This window comes from Lotus japonicus, chromosome 1 (assembly GCF_012489685.1).
Source record: "Lotus japonicus ecotype B-129 chromosome 1, LjGifu_v1.2".
NCBI classification, from domain to species: Eukaryota; Viridiplantae; Streptophyta; class Magnoliopsida; order Fabales; family Fabaceae; genus Lotus; species Lotus japonicus.
Window position 1 is genome coordinate 72,366,559 of NC_080041.1, and position 21,677 is coordinate 72,388,235.

A 21,677-nucleotide genomic window follows, 5' to 3' on the forward strand; every position below is an offset into this window, starting at 1 on the left:
CGTGTAGAAAATTCCTGAAGTGGAATCAGGTCATTCCGACCCTTGTAACTCACGATATTCGAATTTTACCGAGTGTGGATCTGGCAGTAAAGTGCCAACGAATTAATTTGTGCATTTTTATTTTAATTCCGAATTTGGTTAGGTTATTTAATTAAAAAGAGTAAGTTTTTAATTAAATAAGACCTGGTTAGAGTTTTTAAATAATTGGGTCAAAGGTGATGAGATTTGGGCTTGAAAAGGGAAAACCAAACCCTAGCTCACTTGTGGTTTGCATGGGATTAAGGGGAAAACCCTATTTTCTTTCCCTCATTCAGAACAGAAACTGCACCCCATCTCTTCACGTGAAAAACCAGAGAGAGAACAGTGAGAGTACTCGAGAGAGCAAGGGGTGAGGTCGCCGCTCAAGCCGCCACCACCGCCTGGACGCCGTCGTACACGCGAGAGAGAGCTTTGCGAGAGGGAGAGAGAAATCGCGAGGGAGAAGGAAGGTGAAGGGGACTTGGACAGCAAGAGATTGTTCTTCCAAACTTCATTCTCTTCTCTTTTCAGATCAAGAATCAAGGTAAGGGCTGGTCCTAGGACTTGGGTAGTTTGTTAGGGACTTGTTGCTATGTTTGGTTGTGAAGAATCTTGATTGTTGAGGGTTTGCATGAGGGTTTGGGTTGAAGGTTTGCTTGCTGTACTATTATGATATGAGACCTATGTGATTTGATTTTTATTGCTGGGACATAGCTTAAAGCCTTGGGCTGAAATGGTTTATAGCTTAAACTAGAGTTGGGAGTTTCGCTGCCAGTTTCCTGTACTGGACAGCGGACTTAAGAGCTCCTTTTTACCTATTTATGGTCGTCAAATGAAAAAGTGATTAAAACGAAAGTTGTAGATTTTCGAAATAGCTTTCCAGACGTATAAAAATCACAATTTTTGGTTAAGTAATGTGATCTGGAGGTCGTTTTTAGTAACTGTTACACTTGCTGTCTTTCCTGTTCCGGACAGTAAGCTTTAAGGCCTAATATCACCTAATTATGGGACTCAAATGAACGATTGTTTAACTAGAGAGTTGTATATATTGAACATATCTTTCCAGAAAGGTATCATACGTGATTTTTGGTTGAAAGATACATTCTGTGGCTCTGTTTTTGTGAAAGCTGTTTCTGCTGTCAATATGTGAAGACCAGAAAGATGAGACAAAGGACAATAACCTATGCGTCGAGACGACTGGGAAATTTGTAGGGAATATCAGAGTGCGCAATGGAAGCGTGGTATGTCTTCCTATAGTAGTTTCGAGGACGAAACTAATTTTAAGGAGGGTGGTATTGTAAGACCCTAGACTTACTTATGTAATGCTTAAGTGATAGATTGAATAAAATGAGACTTTTGGCTAAGTTTGAGTTTTGGACAGATCACGCCTGTCAACTTGTGTGAATTTTTAGAGGGTCTTAACGATCTCATTTGGGAAAACTTCCTTCATGAGAGTTGTATCCCTTTAAGTGTAGAAAATTCTTGAAGTGGAATCAGGTCATTCCGACCTCTGTAGCTCGAGATATTCGAATTGTACCGAGCAGTGTTCTAGCCGTAAAGTGTCAGCGAATTTATTAATGTGTTTTTATTTTTATTCCGAATTTGGTTGTGTTTTTAATTAAAAATAGTTGGGTTTTAATTATGTTCAGACCTGATTATGGTTGATTAGTGGGCCATAGGTTTAAGTGGTTTGGGCTTAAAAAGGTATAAGCCAAACCCTAGCCCACATGTTGGTTTGCATGGATTTTAGTCAAGAGGGGGGGAAACCCTATTTTCTAAGAATCAGAAAACAGAAGTTGCACCCACACAATTTCACGTTAGAAACCAGAGGAAAAGAGAGAAGAGAGAGCTTGAGAGACAAGAGGAGCGCCGCCGCCCAAGCCGCCACCACCACTCACGACGAGCGCGAGAGAGAGCTTGCGAGAGGGAGAGAGATCGCGAGTGGAAGAGGGAGAGACCGAGGGCAAGGCAAGGAGGTTCGGACAGCAGGAGAACCATCTTCTTTCTTTCTATTTTCAAGCTCTAAATCAAGGTAAGGGCTGGTCCTAGGACTTGGGTAGTTTGTTAGGGACTTGTTGCTATGTTTGGTTGTGAAGAATCTTGATTGTTGAGGGTTTGCATGAGGGTTTAGGTTGAAGGTTTGCTTGTTGTACTATTATAATATGAGACCTATGTGATTTGATTTTTATTGCTGGAACATAGCTTAAAGCCTTGGGCTGAAATGATTTATAGCTTAAACTAGAGGTGAGAGTTTAGCTGCCAGTTTCCTGTACTGGACCGCTGACTTCAGAGCCCCGTTTTACCTATTTATGGTCGTCAAATGGAAAAGTGATTAAAATGAAAGTTGTAGATTTTCGAAATAGCTTTCCAGACGTATAAAATCACAATTTTTGGTTTAGTAATGTGATCTGGAGGTCAATTTTAGTAACTGTTACACCTGCTGTCTTTCCTGTTCCGGACAGTAAGCTTTAAGGCCTAATATCACCTAATTCCAGGAATGAAATGAACAAGTGTGTAACTAGATAGTTGTATATATTTAAAATAGCTTTCCAGAAAGGTATCATACATGATTTTTGGTTGAAAGATGCATTCTGTGGCTCTGTTTTTGTGAAAGTTGTTTCTGCTGTCAATATGTTGAGTTGCAAAAATGTTTTGAAGTCTTGTTAAGAACATGTGTTTAGGAGATGTTGTGAGTTATATGCTGTTAAGCTTGATTTCATGAGCCTTGGTACTTGTCTTGTGGTGATGTTGTGACTTAATATGCATGATTTTATGTATATGGCTATTCTTAAATGATTTCACACTGTTTAATTGGTTATTTGTACAAAAGGGTCGCTCACCTAGCCGTAATTCCCTTTTGTGCACTGTGAATGTTGTGTTGCTGTCTTTAGTGTCGTGAAGAGAATAAAAGACTCTAGGAAGACTTGACTTAGAGCCTCAATATAAGAGAAAGAGAAATAACTCGCTTGCAAGTAAAAAAAAAAAAGAAAATGTGATTAATGGAACGTAGGTCTAGGTGAGACTATGGACCATGAGAACGATGGTACCGTTAGAGACAAACGGTTACTTGCACGCGAGGGTGTTTGTGGGTTGTACGGTGTGTCCCCACGTGATTTGGTTGACTGCGGTCACCTTGTGATTTTGTGGGTTGTACGGTGTGTCCCCACGTGATTGAGGGTTGTACGGTGTGTCCCCTCCGAGAATTGTTCATCTGCGGATGATCGTGAATATGGCCATTGGTGTTGAGGTGGTTGTGTGAATGGTGAGGTCGCTAGCCTAACTGAACTTAGGTGACTGACTGAGATATAACTTAAAGATTATGCTTATTATACCTTGTTATTTATGAGAGTACATGTATATGTGAATGTTTTTATGAGAATATGAGACCTGACCCTTGCGCTACTTGTTTATGTGTTTATTTGGGGGGGTAGATGGTCGTGAAGATAATGGCGACGACTCATTCTTGGGAGCTTATACTCTGTGACGAGTCACTACCGGATGACGACTACACTTCAGATGAAGAGGAAGAAGATAAAGAGGAAGGGGCTAAGGATATGGTTGGGTTGAGAGACATCCATTTTCTTTTGGGTTGAGAGTACCGAGTTTTGGAAGCATTGAACCATTACTTTATTTTAGTTGGATATTTTAACTTGATGTAATTTACTTTGAAGTTTTCTTTCGGATATTTATTTCATACTCTTTTCAATGATTAATAAAGTTTGAGGTTTACGTTGATGATTATTTCCGCAAGTTCGAAATGGTTAAGTTTCAAGAATTTTGTAAAATAGAACTTTTGTCACTAATTGAAGATTAATTAATTAAACGACGAAAATTCACGACGTTTTGGTTATTGTGTGACACTCGAGAAATCGGGGCGTTACAATACAAGTAAAGAAAGTCAAATCAGACTGATCGCCTAAACAAGAGAAGAGTAAATTGATCAAGATTGAAGACATCCCATACAAGACAATAGAAGATCAAGCATGAAGAATCATCTACAGAAGTACAGTTAAAGCTTCAGGAAAAACTATGCAAGTCTGAAGAGAAGGCCACACTTATGAAGACATTCGTCGTCTATCTCCAAGTCTGACCAATGGAAGTAATGTCTAGAGAAAGAGCGGCATATTCAAATTGAAAGCTCTCTGACATTGTTGAAAGAGAAAGTCAAGTGCAAAGATTCATGTGATATCTCACAAAGCACACTGGACAAGGAAACAAGTACAACGTTGTCACCATCAAAGTTTCCTTTCTCTCTCACTAAAGAACTAGAACGTTGTTGTTTATGCTACCAACCAACTCACAAGATACACTTAGTAGCATTTTGCCTCAGCAAAGGACACAGTGCATTTAATGCACATGACAAGAAGACCATTTAATCTAACGAGTAGTACTCAAGAGACTCTACACGCTCCAACGGCTCTCAACTAACATTGAAAGTTCTTGAAGTATAAAAAGAGAACTTGGAGATTTTTAGAAATAAGAAACTGAGCCAAAATTTTCATCTAAGTTGAAAATCTTCTTCAAGCAAGCAAGAAGTAATATTCAAAGAAAAGCTTAAGAGTCAAACCTTTCAGATATCATATGCTTTAAAGTGAGAAATACCAAAGAGTCAAATCTTTATTTCCTACTCTCTCTAGATCAAGAACACTGAAAGTATTCCTTAGAGTCAAATTCACTCAAACACTTTGTAGTTCCCGAGCTTTGTTATTTCTACTATCCCTCTTGTGAGAAGAGAAACCTTTAGAGTCAAACGATCTTGAAAAAGATATTAGGAGAAGTCCTAAACAATACTTGAAATTGGGAGAAGTCTTGTCTAATACTTGTTGGGAGGAGTCTTGTCCAATACTTGTTGGGAGAAAGCATGTATAATACTTGGTTTGGAGGAGTCTTGTCTAATACTTGGTGTAGGAGAAGTCATTGATACTTGTTTAGTGAAAATTTTGGTTAAGCCAATGACTGGACGTAGCCTCATCGTTTCCGGGTGAACCAGGATATATTGTTGTGTGCTTATCGTTTACTCTCTTACTTTTATATCCGTTGCACCAGACGATTGCGAAAATATTTCATAAACTTATAATCGTTTGAAAAACACAAATTTTCATTGAACATAATTCAAACCCCCTTTCTTGTGTTACTTTTGTCGATATCATTGAAGATGGAAGAAATGATGAAGAATGAAGATGATACAGTTATGATGATTTTTAATTTTTTTTTTTGGATTTTTGGTTCTTATGCATATTCCATGTGAGGATTTATTAAAATTAAAAAATTCGACATCATTAAGAATCTACATATATGTCACTAAGCACCAAATCATTTTATAAGTGAAATGGCTCGATGAATGAAAACTTCACACATCAACACGTTAAGAGATGAATTTGGGCAAAATAATTGGCAAATTCTGTGGTACCCTGAAATTCTTTTGGGTATGGTACCCCGACTAGAAAAAAATGTGAAATTGAAGGGCAAAGAAAGAGAGGAGATTAGACATTTTGACTTTTGTTGGAATCTTAGACGTTATGTTGGTTGTTGCAGCTTTTTTTAAATCAGAATTTAGTGGTGGAAGTGGAAATGTATGCGATGTAAGAACAAGAGAGTTATTGACCACAATAAGGGTGAGATATGGAAATTGGTGTCTGGCGAACGACAAGATAACGAGATAATCTACTAAAATGCTCATGAATTATGGTAATAGAGGCTTTTAGAAGTTAATTTTTTTTGGAGATAAATATGATTTACATCATTTAAGGTACCATACCCTCATTTATATTAAGGTACCACAACAAGTACCAAAATAATTTATTCTGAAACCAATACCAACAATTTGCTATATAGCTAGCCTTTTCTCTTTGTAATGGGTTAGGGGCACCCTTGTGCCCCCAAGTAATTCTTTTGCTTATATAAAAAAAACCGATGTTTCAAATTTTGAGCATATGTATATGTATATATAATAAAAAAGGAAAATAAACAAATTAAAGTTTTTTTTAAAGCAAAATATATTAATAGATAGTGTTGAGAAACATGCCCTCTCAACATGGGCACAGTAATAAAGACAATAAAGCAAGCCGACAAAAACCCAACCAAACATGAAAAACCCAAAAACACTTGATTGCAAACCCACAAGCAATACCACATATGCTTGTAATGTACTGTTAATTTCTTAACCGATGTAATGTACGACACAAAGAAATTGCCGCCACTGTATATCAAATATTACATATTTTCACTAAACCCTAGTATAAATAATTTGTGGAGTTTTAGCCACCCTTTATCGCAAAGTTATCCGTCATTTTATTTCTTGTATAATACGGTGGCTGTTGTAACGGTTTCATGTGAACCGACATATTATACCAAATGACGAAGGTAATTACATGATGTTGACGGGCTAAACCGACGTTCATTTAAATTACATCTGTTAAAACCGCCACAATTTACAACATTTAACCGCCACAATTTGCAATTTTTTAGAGTATTATATGTTGCTGTAAGTAATCACATTCATTTGCACACCTTATTTTTTAAACACTCTATTTTCACTTCTTTTTATTTCTATCTCTCTCCCCTTATCATCTATCACATCTCATACTTTCTTTCTATCTCTCTCCTCATTCCACATCTCTCCACCTCAAAAAGAGGTGTGAAATTATCATTATTCTATCTTCTGTACGTCAAAATCGTAAGGTTAACGCTTGTTTTCCATCCACCTCTTTATAATATTTTATATTGAGTGTGATATGAGCTATTCTTTGTATAGCAGTGACAGCAAAATAGGTTCACCGGAATATTGTTGAATAAAAGAGGTCTTTAATAGATATAATTTCCCTGCTCTTATTCTTGATTTGTGGGTCTCAATATGGTTGATTTCTTGTACTTATTTTGATTGTAAATATAATGTCAAGTGGTAGAAAAGGTTTTATTCCATGCCGGTTGAAGCATGCGTAATCTAAATTTGATTATTGGTTTGTGATATTTCTTGCTAAACCCAATTCGCTGAAAACGTTGATTCTTTTTCATGCAAGACACGCTCAAGTCTCAACTTTCTTTTAGTCAAACCGTAGAAAAGCTCAGTTGTTGGAACTAATGTGTGTGTCACATTGGCACTTACCGATCGATTAACTTTCTTCATTTTCTTTCTTAAGAAAAATGTTTATAAAAAAAATTATGTTGTCATAAAAATTTTAAAAATACAAAAAATATATTTTCAAGTTTCAAAAAGGTCCTTTAAAAATATCTTGTCATAAAAATTAATATTGGTAAGTCGAAATGATTACTTCGAAAGGTATCCATCATTTGTGACTAGGGGGAGCCAAATATATCAAGGAAGAATAAGAAGCCTTCATGCCTTTAAGTTTCCTGCAACCGCTCCGCCGCATGTAAGTCCCATTTCCAACCATCTCTGTTTGTTTGGTGGTGTGAGACCATCTCCATCATGATCTTCATCATCAGCCGCTATCCGCCACCGTGGCAATATTAATACAAAACCAACTATTTGTCCAAAAATAAGGAACCGATCCCCACACTTACACCGGCGAGGGACTAAAGCCATATTTATGACAAAGGTTGGAGACCAAAAACTTAATTAAGCCTTTTCATTTCTAATTTTACTTTCTTTTCTCTCCCCTTGGATAGTAGGATTGAAAATGACATTTTAATCATATTACTTATAGATGACCAAAGGCAAGAGATGCAGAGAAAAGATATAATTACTGTACATACTCTTGTATAGATACTGATTCCTTATTTATTCCTATATTGGTTATGTGCAGTGACATGCTATTTACTGCTATTGCAAAATCTGATCATCGAGTTTGAGTTAGGCCTCAAAGTTATGGCTTCACCTTGCATCCTCTACCTATACTAGATGGATCTACCGTTAGCTATCCATTAGGGATTTGAACTGTCCAACTACTAGAGACATATATAGTCACATAGGAAGGGACAAGATATCACGGCGCCACAATCTAAAACTATTGTTGTAGTTTTTTTTTTGTATTAGCTCTGTTTTCCATTTTCTATGTAACATTGATTCCTTTAAATGCAATTACATTATTTTTCCAGCTATCCAATATTGTCAATATTTTTCCAATGTTATTATTAATACAAAACTTCGTTTTGCTTAGTTTTTGCAAAAGAGTCATTTTTTACCTCATGGCATGGGAAGGGATAAAATAATCTAGGCCTTATCATGAACAAAAATGAGTAAGTATCCAAAATCATCAGCTACTCATGTATTCAAAATTCAGTTATGTAGTTCCGGGTCATATGTTGTTTATGGCTGCTATCAGTTAAAGACAGGAGAGACGAATTTAGCAACCTCTCAAACTAGACACATGAACCCAAAATGAATAGGAACCCTTGAATGGGAAAAACAAAAGCAACCTATAGTCTCATCTTCCCGTATCATTTCACCGCCTTTGCTCTTTCCATTCAATTATGTCCTTTAATAGTTCAAAAGAAAAAGTAATCCAGGTTTTTCTTTAGATGTTTCCTTGGAAAAATTCTGAGTAAAAACACATAGCCATATCCATATGTACTTCCAGATTCAAGTAAAAACACATAGTGAGATAGAATGTACAACCTCTCTATGCTTACTCGCTAAAACAGCCTCAGCAATGCATTGAAGTATCTGCAATAAAATTTAAAAAATGAGTTAAGAGGTAAGTTAAGCAGCTATATGCTAATAACACTACAAAAAATAAGATTAAACAATTGCGGAAAATGAGAATGGAAAGAAGATTAAACAATTGCAGTCTAAAATAAAAGGATCCCACTTAACTTATCCATGATTGGAACATACCATAATAGGATTACTATGGCAACAATGGTCCACTGCTCTTTGTTGGGTGTCATCACTGGAATTGAATTTCTTGCGCCTGCCGTGTTGATGAAGAGGAGACTAATTGGAGAGAATGGATTCAAGGTGAGATGCAAATGGATTTGAAGTTGGGTGTTAAAAGTAGTATTTATAGCAGACATTCTAATAGGATGAAAAGGAATCAAAAGAGACGGGTAATTAAAGTTGAGGCGAATCTGGATTCAGTTGATCGAGAAGCAGGCAGGATAATTCAACAGACCATATTAATTGGAAAAACAACTCAAGTTTAGACCAATGCAGGGGTGGGAGCAGAAAAGATTGAAGCTCCATTAATTTTTTTGTGTAAAAATATATATTAGATCAAAAAGGTAAGGGGATAAATAGTTAAAAGAAACCGATTTTTAACAACAATCTCTCTAAGAATTTCTCCAGGTTTAAACACAAATTGTTCATAACATCTACCACAAAGCACTGCAATGAGGTTACAGAGTAGTTTGATTCTGGGTGAAACTATAATATTTCGTCGATAAATTGAATAGTATAGATAGTTCCTAATCATGGGAACACACTAGGTTCAAGAGCAAGACTTCATCAGAACCAAGTTGCAAAGAAACTTCTTTGTGCAAGTTAAAAGAGATCACAGAAATAGAATTTTGATCAGGGATGGATATTTCGATCAGATAATCTTTTCCACATAGTACGGTCGGAGTCAATTTCTTTTCTAGTTGCCTCGACTGTTGAAATCTTAATGGATTTCAACATAGATCAGTTGCATAGTAACAAATATCACAAGCACTCTACAGCATTACAACCCTGCTGAAAAAGTATGACAAACTTAAATAGTAGAGTGGAAATGAAATGCAACAACCCAAAGCCATAGCAATCCCCTATGTTCACTTCTATACAAAAAACTCTAATATCAAGTCCAAATATTAAAAGTTTGCTAACCATAAAAGAATATGGCTGTAGCTGTAAGTATGTGGACCTATCTGATTATATATCTTCTGGTCATATAGATTATGGGGCAAAATATAATCTTGAATCTTGACAGTAGACACTGAAGCTTTTTCCCATTCAGAAATTAATATAATCTTGATAAAGGAAGAGAAATTATGGACAGAGACATTAGCAAGTTGAGCTGAAACACAAAGTTTTTGCAACCATTGCACCGACTTTACCATAAGCATACAAACTACAATGTATCTTTAGGGATAATCATGAAACTATGACAAGAAAACTTATCAAATACTAGTACAATGTGACAAACTGGTTAAATCAATTACACGCAAGATCAATTCATATCACAACTTGATTAGTTTCAACCCATTTTCTTTATCCCCCATCTCCAAGCTAACATATGGTTAGGACCACAATATCTCCACAACTTCAAGTCAAAACATCAAACAGAACATTAAATAAAAAAAAGCCAGGAATTGTATAGCCACATAAGTGCTAACCTGAAAACCATGTAAAAGAGGGTAAGTGAAACAGAATGCAAATGCAATGACAACATTAAGAGGATAAAACAAAATGATTCTAAATAGAATGTAGTAACTCCAGCTAAAACAAACTACTTTTGCATTAAAATGAGGTTACTTAATGTCTTATGTATGACATTCTCTTTTTGGGCTAGCAGTAGCATGAGTTGAAGAAATGTTAGGACACTGAGGAAAATGTATGAAATAGTCTTGCATACTTCGTAACTTGCAACAAACATGAGCCGATTGTAAATGACAAAATGTAGATATTTTATAAGATTTTATATTTAAAAGCGAGTCAAATATAACAGAAAAACATAAGTGATAGAGCAAACATTTTTTCTTATACAATCTTCCACTCAAATTGCCGTTGATGTTTCTAACTGAGCAAAGATATTAAATATTTTCTCTAAATATGATTAGAGTCTCTAATCATCGGTGAATTAAATCTACCACCAAAACTTATCTTTCCTTGCAATTTCAAATTTCAAGAATTACATTTATACAAAAATAAAGGAAATATTATTAGGTAGGAATAAAGGGAGAGTACAGCTATATGTATAAGGTACCATTTTCAAGTATCATGTATTCTGCATGTAGCTTTTTCAATTTTTATAATGCAAATGAATAAGAACAAAAAGGTAACAAGGGTTGAGAATATTGCATACTAATTCTTCTGCTTTGGACAGTTAGATATAGTCATCTTCACTTGATTCCTCTTCCTCATCTTCAGTTGCTTCCTCATCTTTATTTGATTCCTTTTCTGATTCAACTTCTTCGTGATCAGTTGCTTCCTCAACTTCAGTAGCTTCCTCTTCCTCATCAACAGTTGCTTCCACATCTTCAGTTGCTTCCTCATCTTCAGTTGCTTCCCCGTCTTCAGTCGATGCCTCTTCTGATTCATCTTCTTTGTCATCAGATGCATCCTCATCTTCAGTTGTTTCCTCTTCCTCATCTTCTGCTGCTTCCACCTCTTCAGTAGCTTCTTTGAATTCACAAGTGAGTGATTTTACACTATGGAGTGACAGCCCACTAGCTTCCTCTTCCTCATCTTTTGTTGCTTCCTCAACTTCATTTGCTTCCTTAAAGCCATGAGGGAGTGATGTTACACGAAGGTGTAGCTGTTCACTAGGGAACGATAGCAGACTCTCTCTATACATTTCAAAATATATTTGAATATTTTTGTACTCACTCTCTCTATACATTGCCAAATCTTTTCGAACATTTTTTATTTCCTGTCCATATTTGTGATGCTCAAGCAGTTTTCCCTCGGCATTAAATGTCATCAATCTTCCATTGCCATTTGATCCAAGAACTCCGCCACGTTCAATGAAGCGTATCGGGTAAAAGTGTATGCAAGGAATGTCACAATCAGTCACAACAAAAGCCTTGGTCCAAGAAGACTGCACTTTATATTCTTTCATGACCCATATCTCAGCCCTATCACGCCTACCACCTTTGTAACACAGACTGAGGCATCCTCCTAGTACCCTCACGTGATAAAATTTGGGTGCACCCTCCGCTGTTAACACAGGTTTTGCTAACTCAGGCGACAGAGGAATCTCTGATAAACTCTTTTCTAACAAATCATAGGCAATAACTACAAGAAAACTTGTATCATTAGAAAAACTTGTATCCGTAGTAGTAACCAGCCAATGAAGAGAGTTGTTCAAGAATACCCCATGTCTGTAATGATATCCAAGATCCCTATATTGAGCATTAACATACTTGAAATCACATGAATTGGTTTTCACAGAAAAAGCCTGAATTATAGCCTTCACCCAAATGAGCCCTATAAGAACTAGAAAATAGTCATCGGTTGAGTTGTCATACCCAAAACCATAGAGTGAGTCTAGCATGAAATCACTAAAACTTAGAATTTGTTTATAGAAACCCGTAGATGGATTCCACACAATAACCTGTCGATTATAATCATAGGCTAAAAGCATAAAGCCCCTGCAAGAACCCAAGAAATATAAAGAGTTGTGATCACGAGACTTGCATGGAGGCGGAAGATTGAGGGTTACGAAAAGTGATGAAGACTCTAAATCAAGGGATTCAAGTTTATTCTTATCCAGACATGGAAGAAGAAGACGGTGAGTGGGTGCAGCATTTAGGTCAAAATGGGATTCAGCAAATTGGGGATCAGAAATGAGAAAGAACCATGATGTGCAAACGCATTTGAAGCGCAGAAGAGATCTCACCGGTAACCGAAGCAGAATTTCAGCAATCAACTCGTGAGGTAGAGTGGGGTTCGTCTTCTCGTTCGCCATGTCGATTCCTTCTGTAGCCAGTACAGGGGAAATGGGGGTTTTGTTTGGTTACTTCCTTCACACTCACAGTCACAGTGTAATGAATCAATGAATGCATTCTCCATAATAAGTCTCATTAGAGCATCTCCAACGCTGGTTTCTTAAACCAGCTGGAGATGCTAAGAACCGTTTCTTAGCTTTTCAACCTATTGGAGCTTGCTTAGTTGGCAGTTTCAATTTCTTAACTACAATGCATGGTTGCTTCTGCAAGCAACTTTGCTTTTTCAGTTTCTTAATTAAAATAATCTATTTTCTCTCACTCCCCCAACAGCTTTCAGAGGCAAACATAACAGAAAGGATGAAATTGAACAATTCAAGTTCAACAGAGACATAATCAGAGGACGAAAATTGCAATTTTATTGAATGAATTGAAACTTTACATGAAGAAATTGAAACTTAAAACATAAAAATTGATATTTACATAAATAAATAAAAAATCTTCTCTGGTGAAGTTCTGGAAGCTCTGATCTGAAAGTATTTCCTCTTGCATGTGTGAAAAGGAAGGATTTTTGCAAGCTTCAAGGCTTTGAAGCTATGAAACAGGGGTTGTGGGGGTTGGATTGAGGCTGTATGGTGGCTGTGGTGGTTGTTTGGTGGCCGATGGTGACTGCATGTGGTTGTTTGGTGGTGGCGGTTGCTGTTTGGTGATAGGCTGGGGCTTTGGAGGCGTGGACCAGAGAGATCGAGGGAGAAGAAGTGAGGGAGAGAGGAAGGAGAAGAGGAGGCATCGAGAGGAAGGAGAAAGGGAGAGAAGAGGAGCGTGAAGGGAGAAGAGGAGAGGAAGAAGAACGGCTAGGGTTATGGAGAGTGAGAAAGGAAAAGAAGGTTTATATAGTGGGTGACCTGCTTAGCAGGTCAGCCCACCGTTATTGACCGGTTATAGCCGATTTCTGCCCGTTTAGGGGTGGTTTAACCGGTTAGACCGGTTTTTTTTTTAAATTTAATTATTTTAAATATTTAGTAAAATTAAATTTAAATTAAATTCGTATAAATATTGATTAAATTATTTTTAAGTTGAAATATTGATTTAGTATTAAATTTTAAATTTAAATTGGGTGAAAATAAATATTATTAATTTATGTTGTATGGTGGGACACGAGTGGGACCCTTCAAATAGTAATTTAAGAAACCATGAGTTGGAGCAAAATCTGCTTCAGTTCCTTAAGAGTTCCTTAAGTCTGATGTGGCAGTACGGGCCCACCGGAATAGTGCAAAATAGTGCCGAATAGTGTGTTAAGAAACCAAATAAGAAATTGTGGGTTGGAGTTGCTCTTAAACCTCACATATATATCTATCTCTCCAATTTGTCATAAATTCTTATTGTTACTCTTATTCCAATCTTCAATGCCAATAACTTCTGGTTGTTGTGAACTTTCTAATTATACTAAACCAATTACTCACCCTTAATGCAATCCATAATTGTACACATTAACATATTGTTTTGTTGGAGACGAGAGGAGGGAAAGGGAGTGAAGAGGAGGGATTTTTTTAAAGCAAATTCTGTGGTGCCTCCCTATTTTTAAGGGTGTGGTGCCTCCAACCCTTTTAGCAAATAATATGCTGCCATGTGTATTAGTATTTTCAAATTTTCTTTTTTCTGTTCAAATTTGAATTGTTTTTTAGAAAATTTAAAATGTTTTATATTTTATTTTCAGAGGGGCCTTTTAGCAATTGTTTGAAAGTTGTATATTATCTTTTAACCATCATTGAGAATTTTTACCAAGCTTATTCGTATTCTGAGTTCAACCCATTTTCTTCTTCTTCTTCCTTGAACCCTAAATAGTATCAGCTTCTTCACCTTCCAGCTTCTTCATCGTTCGTTTTTCGCACACAAGGACCATTGTCGTCATCAGCTTCTTCACGTTCCAGCTTCTTCATTGTCGTTCGAGCTTCTTCACGTTCCAGCTTCTTCATCAAATAGCACGGTCCGTTTCTAAATCTGGGTTTTCTAAAATCGCATTTTCCTAATCTATTAGGGATCCCCATCTATTATTCGTTGCTGTTGTTTGATTTCAAATTCAGGGGTTCTTATATTTGTGGGTTTTGAATCTGGGTTTAGGGTTTAAATCGCATTTTGGGTATTGTGCTTTTGGGTTTAAGCTTTTGAATCGGTGGGTTTAGGGTTTAAAAAATCGGAATGAAATTTTTTTCGTTTAAGGTTTACAAAATTGATTTCGTTGTTTTCGAAAATCAGGTTTTGTTTAGTTAAAATCTTTGTGTTGTACTTATTTATTGGTTTCGTTGCATAGGTTTGCTGCCATGGCAGATGTGAATGAATATTTCTCTATTGACTTGTCTAATGATGGAGGTATGAGTGAGGATGATGATTCTGAGGCTGTGGCTGATGATGGCAATAATGAGAATTCTAATCCAGATCGTTGCAAATTAATCCCTGACTTGACAGCTGATGAGATAAGGGAGCTGGTGTTTTGTTCTGAGAAGGATGCTGTTGAATTTTACCAACACTATGCCCATTTCAAAGGTTTTGGTGCAAGGAAAGATGATGTCCGTCGTGATCGAAAGGGTAATATTATTAGTCGTCAACTGGTGTGTAATAGGGAAGGTGAGAGACATGAGAAGCATTTGAATAAGGTTAGCCGAGTCAAAGAAGCAAAGCCTATTACCAGAGTGGCTTGCCCAGCAAAGTTTCGTGTCCGTTTTCATGCAGACTCAAGCAAGTGGAAGGTTGTGCTATTTGAACCAGAACACAATCATGTGTTGACACCTGCATCCCACGTTCATTTAATGCCCTCATTCAGGGGATTGACTGATGGTGACAAGGCTCAAGTAGACAGTCTAAAGTTGTATGGGGTGAGAAGTTGCAACATAATGGGGTTTTTGATGGGTCAGAAAGGTGGGCATGAATCGGTGGGTTTTCTGAAAAAGGGGGAGATGCAGCCAGTGCATTGAGTTATTTGCAGCCAGTGCTGGAGATGCAGCCAGTGCATTGAGTTATTTGCAGCGTAAGGGGGAGAAGGATCCCATGTTTTTTTTCAAATTCACAAGATCAGGTGAAGAAAATCTTGAAAACTTGTTTTGGTGCGATGGAACAAGTCGCCTTGATTACCAAGCGTTTGGAGATGTCATTGTTTTTTACAGCACCTACAAGAAGAACAAGTACAACAAACCGGTTGTTATCTTTTCTGGCTACAATCATCACAAGGAAACTACAATTTTTGCATGTGCCTTGGTTTGTGATGAGACCATTGAGACTTACAAATGGGTCCTGAAAGCCTTGGATGAAGCTATGTTTGGAAAGCAACCCAAAGCTGTTGTGACTGATGGAGACAAATCTATGCGTGAAGCAGTAAAGGTTGTGTTTCCTAATGCTACTCATAGGCTTTGTGGATGGCATATTCAGCAAAACTGTCTTGAGAAAATTAAGATTCCAGATTTCTTGAATGAATTTAAGACTTTGATTTATGGGAATTTCACTCCAGAACGTTTTGAAACTAAATGGCTGCAAGTGATTGAAAAGTATGGTATTGGTGAGGAAAAATGGATTAAACAGACGTATGAAACTAGGCAGATGTGGGCAACTGCGTTTATGCGAGAGAAATTTTTTGCCGGTATCAGGACTACCTCCCTATGTGAAGGCATTAACTCATTTATTAAGAGGTATGTGCAGTGCAAAAATAGCATCCTTGATTTCATTTATAACTTTGAGAGAGCTGTGGAGGAGTATAGGCATAATGAGTTAGCCTCTGATTTCAAGTCAAGTTATGGTGAGCCTGTCTTGATTACTGCTTTGAGTCACATTGAACAAGGAGCAGCAAAGTTGTTGACATTGAATATGTTTAGGGAAGTGAGACATATGATTCAACGAGCACTTAACCTTAATCTTGTTGAACGATCAGAGATTGGTACCACAGTGATGATAAAGTTTAGCATTTGTCGTCATCCAAACACTCAGTTCTTGGTCATTTATGACAAGAATCAGAACATGTTTGATTGTGATTGTGGGTTTTCTGAATATGTTGGCATACCTTGTTCTCACATTATATGTGCTATGAGAACTGAGAACATGAATGAATTCCCTGCTAGTCTTGTTTCTAAAAGGTGGCTGAAGACTGCAAAGGCTGATTCATTACAATCTATCCCTGCTATGGAGGTTGATACTGATATAATGAAAATGCTGCGTAGAGGTGCAATTTCTGCTGCATGCAACTTTCTGAGTGAATATGGTGCTGATGACTCTTCTGATTTCTCAAATGTTATCGAGGACATATACAAGCTTGTCATGAAATTTCAGAAACGTCGTCATCCCAATTCTGCTGCAACCAATTTATTTGTCATTGGTGACCCAGCTGTTGTCAAAACAAAGGGCGCTCCACGGAAGAAGAAGTATAAGAAGACGAAAAGGCTATGCTCTAATTGCAGAAAGGGTGGCCACACAATCAGGACATGTCCTACATTATTTGAGGGTAATGAAGTTGGAGAAAGTTTTGCAGATGCTGAAGAAGATGAAGATTCATCTGTTGAAATTGATGGTGATAACACTGCTGATACTGTAAGTTGTTTGTATAATTTTTGGATTGGATTATTTTGCAGCCAATTACCATGTGTATGACATTAATATTTTAAATTGTATACAGCCTGTGCCATCATTAGGAGGAGATAATGGAGGGACCAGTTCAATGAGTACAATCAAAGCCAAAAGAAAGGCATGTTATATGTCATATTTACTATGTTGTATAAATTTGAGTGGCATGTTCTGTTGTAAAATTGTTGTTTATGGTGGTTTATATTTGGCTGTGAATTTTAGGTGGGAGATAGAAGAACCCAAAAGGATGTTAAACGCAACACTGGAAGTTCCCAAGCTATGGTGTCACCAACTATTGAGCAACCTCAACCTGATATTGAAGCCCCTCCAATGAGTTTCCCTAGTGGGTTCAATTTGTTTCCCCAATTCCCTGCGAGCCAGATTTTACAATCTTTCCATCCTTTTGCTTCATACCAGCAATCGCCTTATGGCACTCAGTAAAAGACTGAATATTGGATGTGGCTCTGAATTTTGCTTGGAATTGCTATTGCATTGTGTTGCTTAAACCATTAATGGACCTGTTTTTTTTCATGTAACTTTTGCTGGGAACTAATATGGCTATGTTATTGAAGTCCTGGCTGATTTTGAAGTATTTTTTGTTTATGAAGTCTTGAACTTATTATGATTGAATGTTGGACCAATGAATTTTATTGCCGAATTATTAATTCATAGTTTTTGAGTTCTTTCATATTTGGACAATGCTTAGTTTAAAATATTTCAGGTACCATCTTTGTGCCATATTTATGCAATCCAGTACTTGTATAAAAAAGACCAATGTTATAGTTTGTTTGCAATAATCTGTACAAAATGGGTTAAAAAAAGAAGAACATGAGATTTGAACCAGGGACATGTAGAACCAACAGGAGGATATTTACCATTGGGATACCACTCATTATTAGTAACAAACAGTTAAATAGTATATTTAATACGGTTAATGCGGTTTGGTTGCTATTGAGTGGATAACCAAATAAAAAAATAATTAAAAACTGATTATAGGTGTAACGCCCCGATTTCTCGAGTGTTACACAGTAACTAATTAACCAATTTTCGTAAAGAGTTTTCGTCGATTCACTTATTAATCTTCAATTAATGACAAACCTTTCATTTTACAAAAACTCTTGAAACATAACCTTTCCAAAAGAACACGCGGAAGTAACCAACTTCGTAAAACTTTTTAAATAACCAACTGTAAAGAGTACGAAACAAAGGCCTGAATGAAAATAAAGATTACATCAAAACTTGTTCATTCGAATTTAAGCAATAAAATTGTTCGATACCAACACTTCGGAAACTCTCAACCCCAACAGAAAACAAAAGACTCTCAACCCAAACCCTATTCCTTAGCCTCTTCCTCTTCCTCTAAAGTGTAGTCGTCCTCCAGTATTGGCACGTCACGTAGCATCAACTCCCAAGAATGAGTCATCGCCATTATCTTCACGACCATCTACCCCCCCCAAACAAACACATAGCAAACAAGCAGGGTCAGGTCCAACAAAAGAATGATAATGACAAAATCAACAACAACATATATAATATAAGTACATTATATGTCTTTTATGGGAAAGAGTCAGTTACTAACGGAATCTCACTTCACACAACCCACCAAAACTTCCATGGCCATAATCACGATCATCCGCAGATGAACAAATCTCGGAGGGGACTCACCGTACAACCCTCAATCATGTGGGGGGACTCACCGTCCGCCAGACTCACCGTCCGTCCACAGAATCACAAGGCGACCGCAGTCAGCCAATCACGTGGGGACTCACCGTACAACCCACAAAACACCCTCGCGTGCAAGGTACCATCGTTCTCATGGTCCATAGTCCTCACCAGACCTATGTCCAATTATTCACATTTACTTGCAAGCGAGTTTATTACACTTTTCTCTTTGTTAAGTCTCTAAAATCAATCCTAGAGTCTTATCATACTCTTTATACAACAACCTTCACAACACAACATTCACGGGTTACAAGGGAATTACGGCTAGGTGAGCGACCCTTGAACCGTTAACTGAGAAAAATAAATATAATCCACGTAAAGGAACGCAAGAACATTCACTCATGCATAATATATCATCGCAACTTCAACATATTGACAGCAGAAACAACTTTCACAAAAATAGAGCCAGAGAATGCATCTTTCAACCAAAAATCACGTATGATACCTTTCTAGAAATCTATTTTAAATATCTACAACTCTTTAGTTACACACTTGTTCATTTGAGTCCCAAAATTAGGTGATATTAGGCCTTAAAGCTAACTGTCCGGAACAGGAAAAACAGCAGGTGTGACAGTTACTAAACACGACCCCCAGATCACATTACTAAACCAAAAATTATGATTTTTGGATTTCTGGAAAGATATTTCGAAAATCTACAACTTTCATTTTAATCACTTTTTCATTTGATGACCATAAACAGGTAAAAAGGGGCTCTGAAGTCCGCTGTCCAGTACAGGAAACTGGCAGCGAAACTCCCATGGCTCTATGGTTTTCAAAAATAATTTTCCTTCCTTCCCCTTTGATCATGGCAATCTTGGTACAGCCCCAACAACCCAAATATCTACTCAAAATTTCAGAACCAAACATTTAGCAAGGATCATGTTATAACAAGTGTAAAATAGCACAAAACTTAACAAATACCATGGCAACTCGCATAAAATCATAGATTCAGATCATAAACAACGTTTGAGGATCATATTCATGGCTTTTCAAGAGAAAAATTCCAGCAAGCAAGCATGTACAGGAAATCATGCAAAAACAGTCCAAAACTCAAGTTGTTTCTCATGGCAATTCATGGCATATTCCCTAAAGAACCTACCCATTCCTAGAACCAGCCCTTACCTTGATTCTTGATCTGAAAAGAGAAGAGAATGAAGTTTGGAAGAACAATCTCTTGCTGTCCAAGTCTCCTTCACCTTCCTTCTCCTTCGCGAAACCCTCTCTATTCGCGCTCTCTCCCTTGCTCGCGCGCGTGACCGGCGACAATGGTGGTGGCTTGGGCGGCGGCTCCCTTCTCTTCTCTCACACGTTCTCTCTTTTCTCTCTTCTGCTCTCTCTCTGTTTTTCACGTGAAGGTGCTGTAGTGTATCTCTGTTTTCTGATTGTGGAAGAATAGGGTTTCCCCCCTTGGCTAAAATCCCATGCAACCCACAAGTGGGCTAGGGTTTTGTTTTCCCACAAGCCCGACCCAAGTTCAACCTTAACCCACCAATTTAATTACCTAATCAGACCTGAAACTTACTAAAACCTAAGCCCTCAAAGGTAAATTCATAATTAAATTCGGACTTAGAAGAAAAACAATGTAATAATCCCGCTGGCACTGTACAGCCGGAACTACGTTCACTAAAACGGGGATATCTGGAGCTACAGATATCGGATCGACACGAAACCACTTGGAGAATTTTCTAGACTTGAGGGGCTACAACTCTCATGAAGGAAGTTTTCCCAAATGAAGTCGTTAAGACCCTCTAAAAATTCACACAAGTTGACAGTTCTAATCTGCCAGTTATCAAACATAGCCAAAAACTTCAATTTTATTCAAACTTCCATAAAATTGTTCCAAATTGAACTTAGGGCCTTACAATAGGAGTATTCGAACCTATGACATGTGGGAAATATAGGATGCTACTAACCACTAAGCTAGAAGTAATTATTGATATGAAACTGTAAACATAAATATTTAATTTAGTTAATGCGAGTATTTAATTGAGTTAAGATTAATAAACTTAAACTTAAGCTCGTGCGAAGCTTCATATTAGGTCTTTATCCGTCTTAAGCTTTGCCGAGACTCTTATTGCTCCGCCGCTCTCCATATTAGGTCAAACTTAAAGCTTAAGTAAGACCGAAGCTTCATTTTAGGTCTTTATCCGTCTTAAGCTTGGCCGAGACTCTTATTGCTCCGCCGCTCTCCATATTAGGTCAAACTTAAAGCTTAAGTAAGACTGAAGCTTCATTTTAGGTCTTTATCCGTCTTAAGTTTTGCCGAGACTCTTATTGCTCTGCCGCTCTCCATATTAGGTCAAACTTAAAGCTTAAGTAAGACCGAAGCTTCATTTTAGGTCTTTATCCGTCTTAAGCTTTGCCGAGACTCTTATTGCTCCGCCGCTCTCCATATTAGGTCAAACTTAAAGCTTAAGTAAGACTGAAGCTTCATTTTAGGTCTTTATCCGTCTTAAGTTTTGCCGAGACTCTTATTGCTCTGCCGCTCTCCATATTAGGTCAAACTTAAAGCTTAAGTAAGACCGAAGCTTCATTTTAGGTCTTTATCCGTCTTAAGCTTTGCCGAGACTCTTATTACTCCTCCGCTCTCCATATTAGGTCAAACTTAAAGCTTAAGTAAGACCGAAGCTTCATATTAGGTCTTTATCTGTCTTAAGCTTTGCCGAGACTCTTATTGCTCCGCCGCTCTCCATATTAGGTCAAACTTAAAGCTTAAGTAAGACCGAAGCTTCATTTTAGGTCTTTATCCGTCTTAAGCTTTGCCGAGACTCTTATTGCTCCGCCGCTCT

The 21,677-nt window shown here is 37.3% G+C and overlaps 2 protein-coding genes and 1 long non-coding RNA gene across 3 annotated transcripts; 2 read left to right on the top strand and 1 right to left on the bottom strand.

The window, feature by feature from the left end:
* The first annotated feature begins 1,823 nt into the window (after positions 1 to 1,823).
* Positions 1,824 to 3,753, top strand: LOC130732021 (uncharacterized). Its single transcript, XR_009016920.1, has 2 exons — positions 1,824 to 2,050; positions 3,450 to 3,753. It is a non-coding gene; the product is annotated as an uncharacterized LOC130732021 (long non-coding RNA).
* Positions 3,754 to 9,966: 6,213 nt separating this feature from the next.
* LOC130746919 (putative F-box protein At3g10430) lies at positions 9,967 to 12,746 on the bottom strand. The gene is made up of 2 exons (XM_057599706.1): positions 10,980 to 12,746; positions 9,967 to 10,290 (listed from the first exon to the last, which is right to left on the bottom strand). The coding sequence occupies exon 1, from the start codon at positions 12,582 to 12,584 to the stop codon at positions 11,001 to 11,003; it is 1,584 nt and encodes a 527-aa protein (XP_057455689.1). The 5' UTR covers positions 12,585 to 12,746; the 3' UTR covers positions 9,967 to 10,290; positions 10,980 to 11,000.
* Positions 12,747 to 14,882: 2,136 nt separating this feature from the next.
* LOC130744966 (protein FAR1-RELATED SEQUENCE 5-like) lies at positions 14,883 to 17,607 on the top strand. The gene is made up of 4 exons (XM_057597126.1): positions 14,883 to 15,491; positions 15,586 to 17,133; positions 17,219 to 17,287; positions 17,389 to 17,607. The coding sequence occupies exons 1-4, from the start codon at positions 14,883 to 14,885 to the stop codon at positions 17,605 to 17,607; spliced, it is 2,445 nt and encodes an 814-aa protein (XP_057453109.1).
* The last annotated feature ends 4,070 nt before the right edge of the window (positions 17,608 to 21,677 follow it).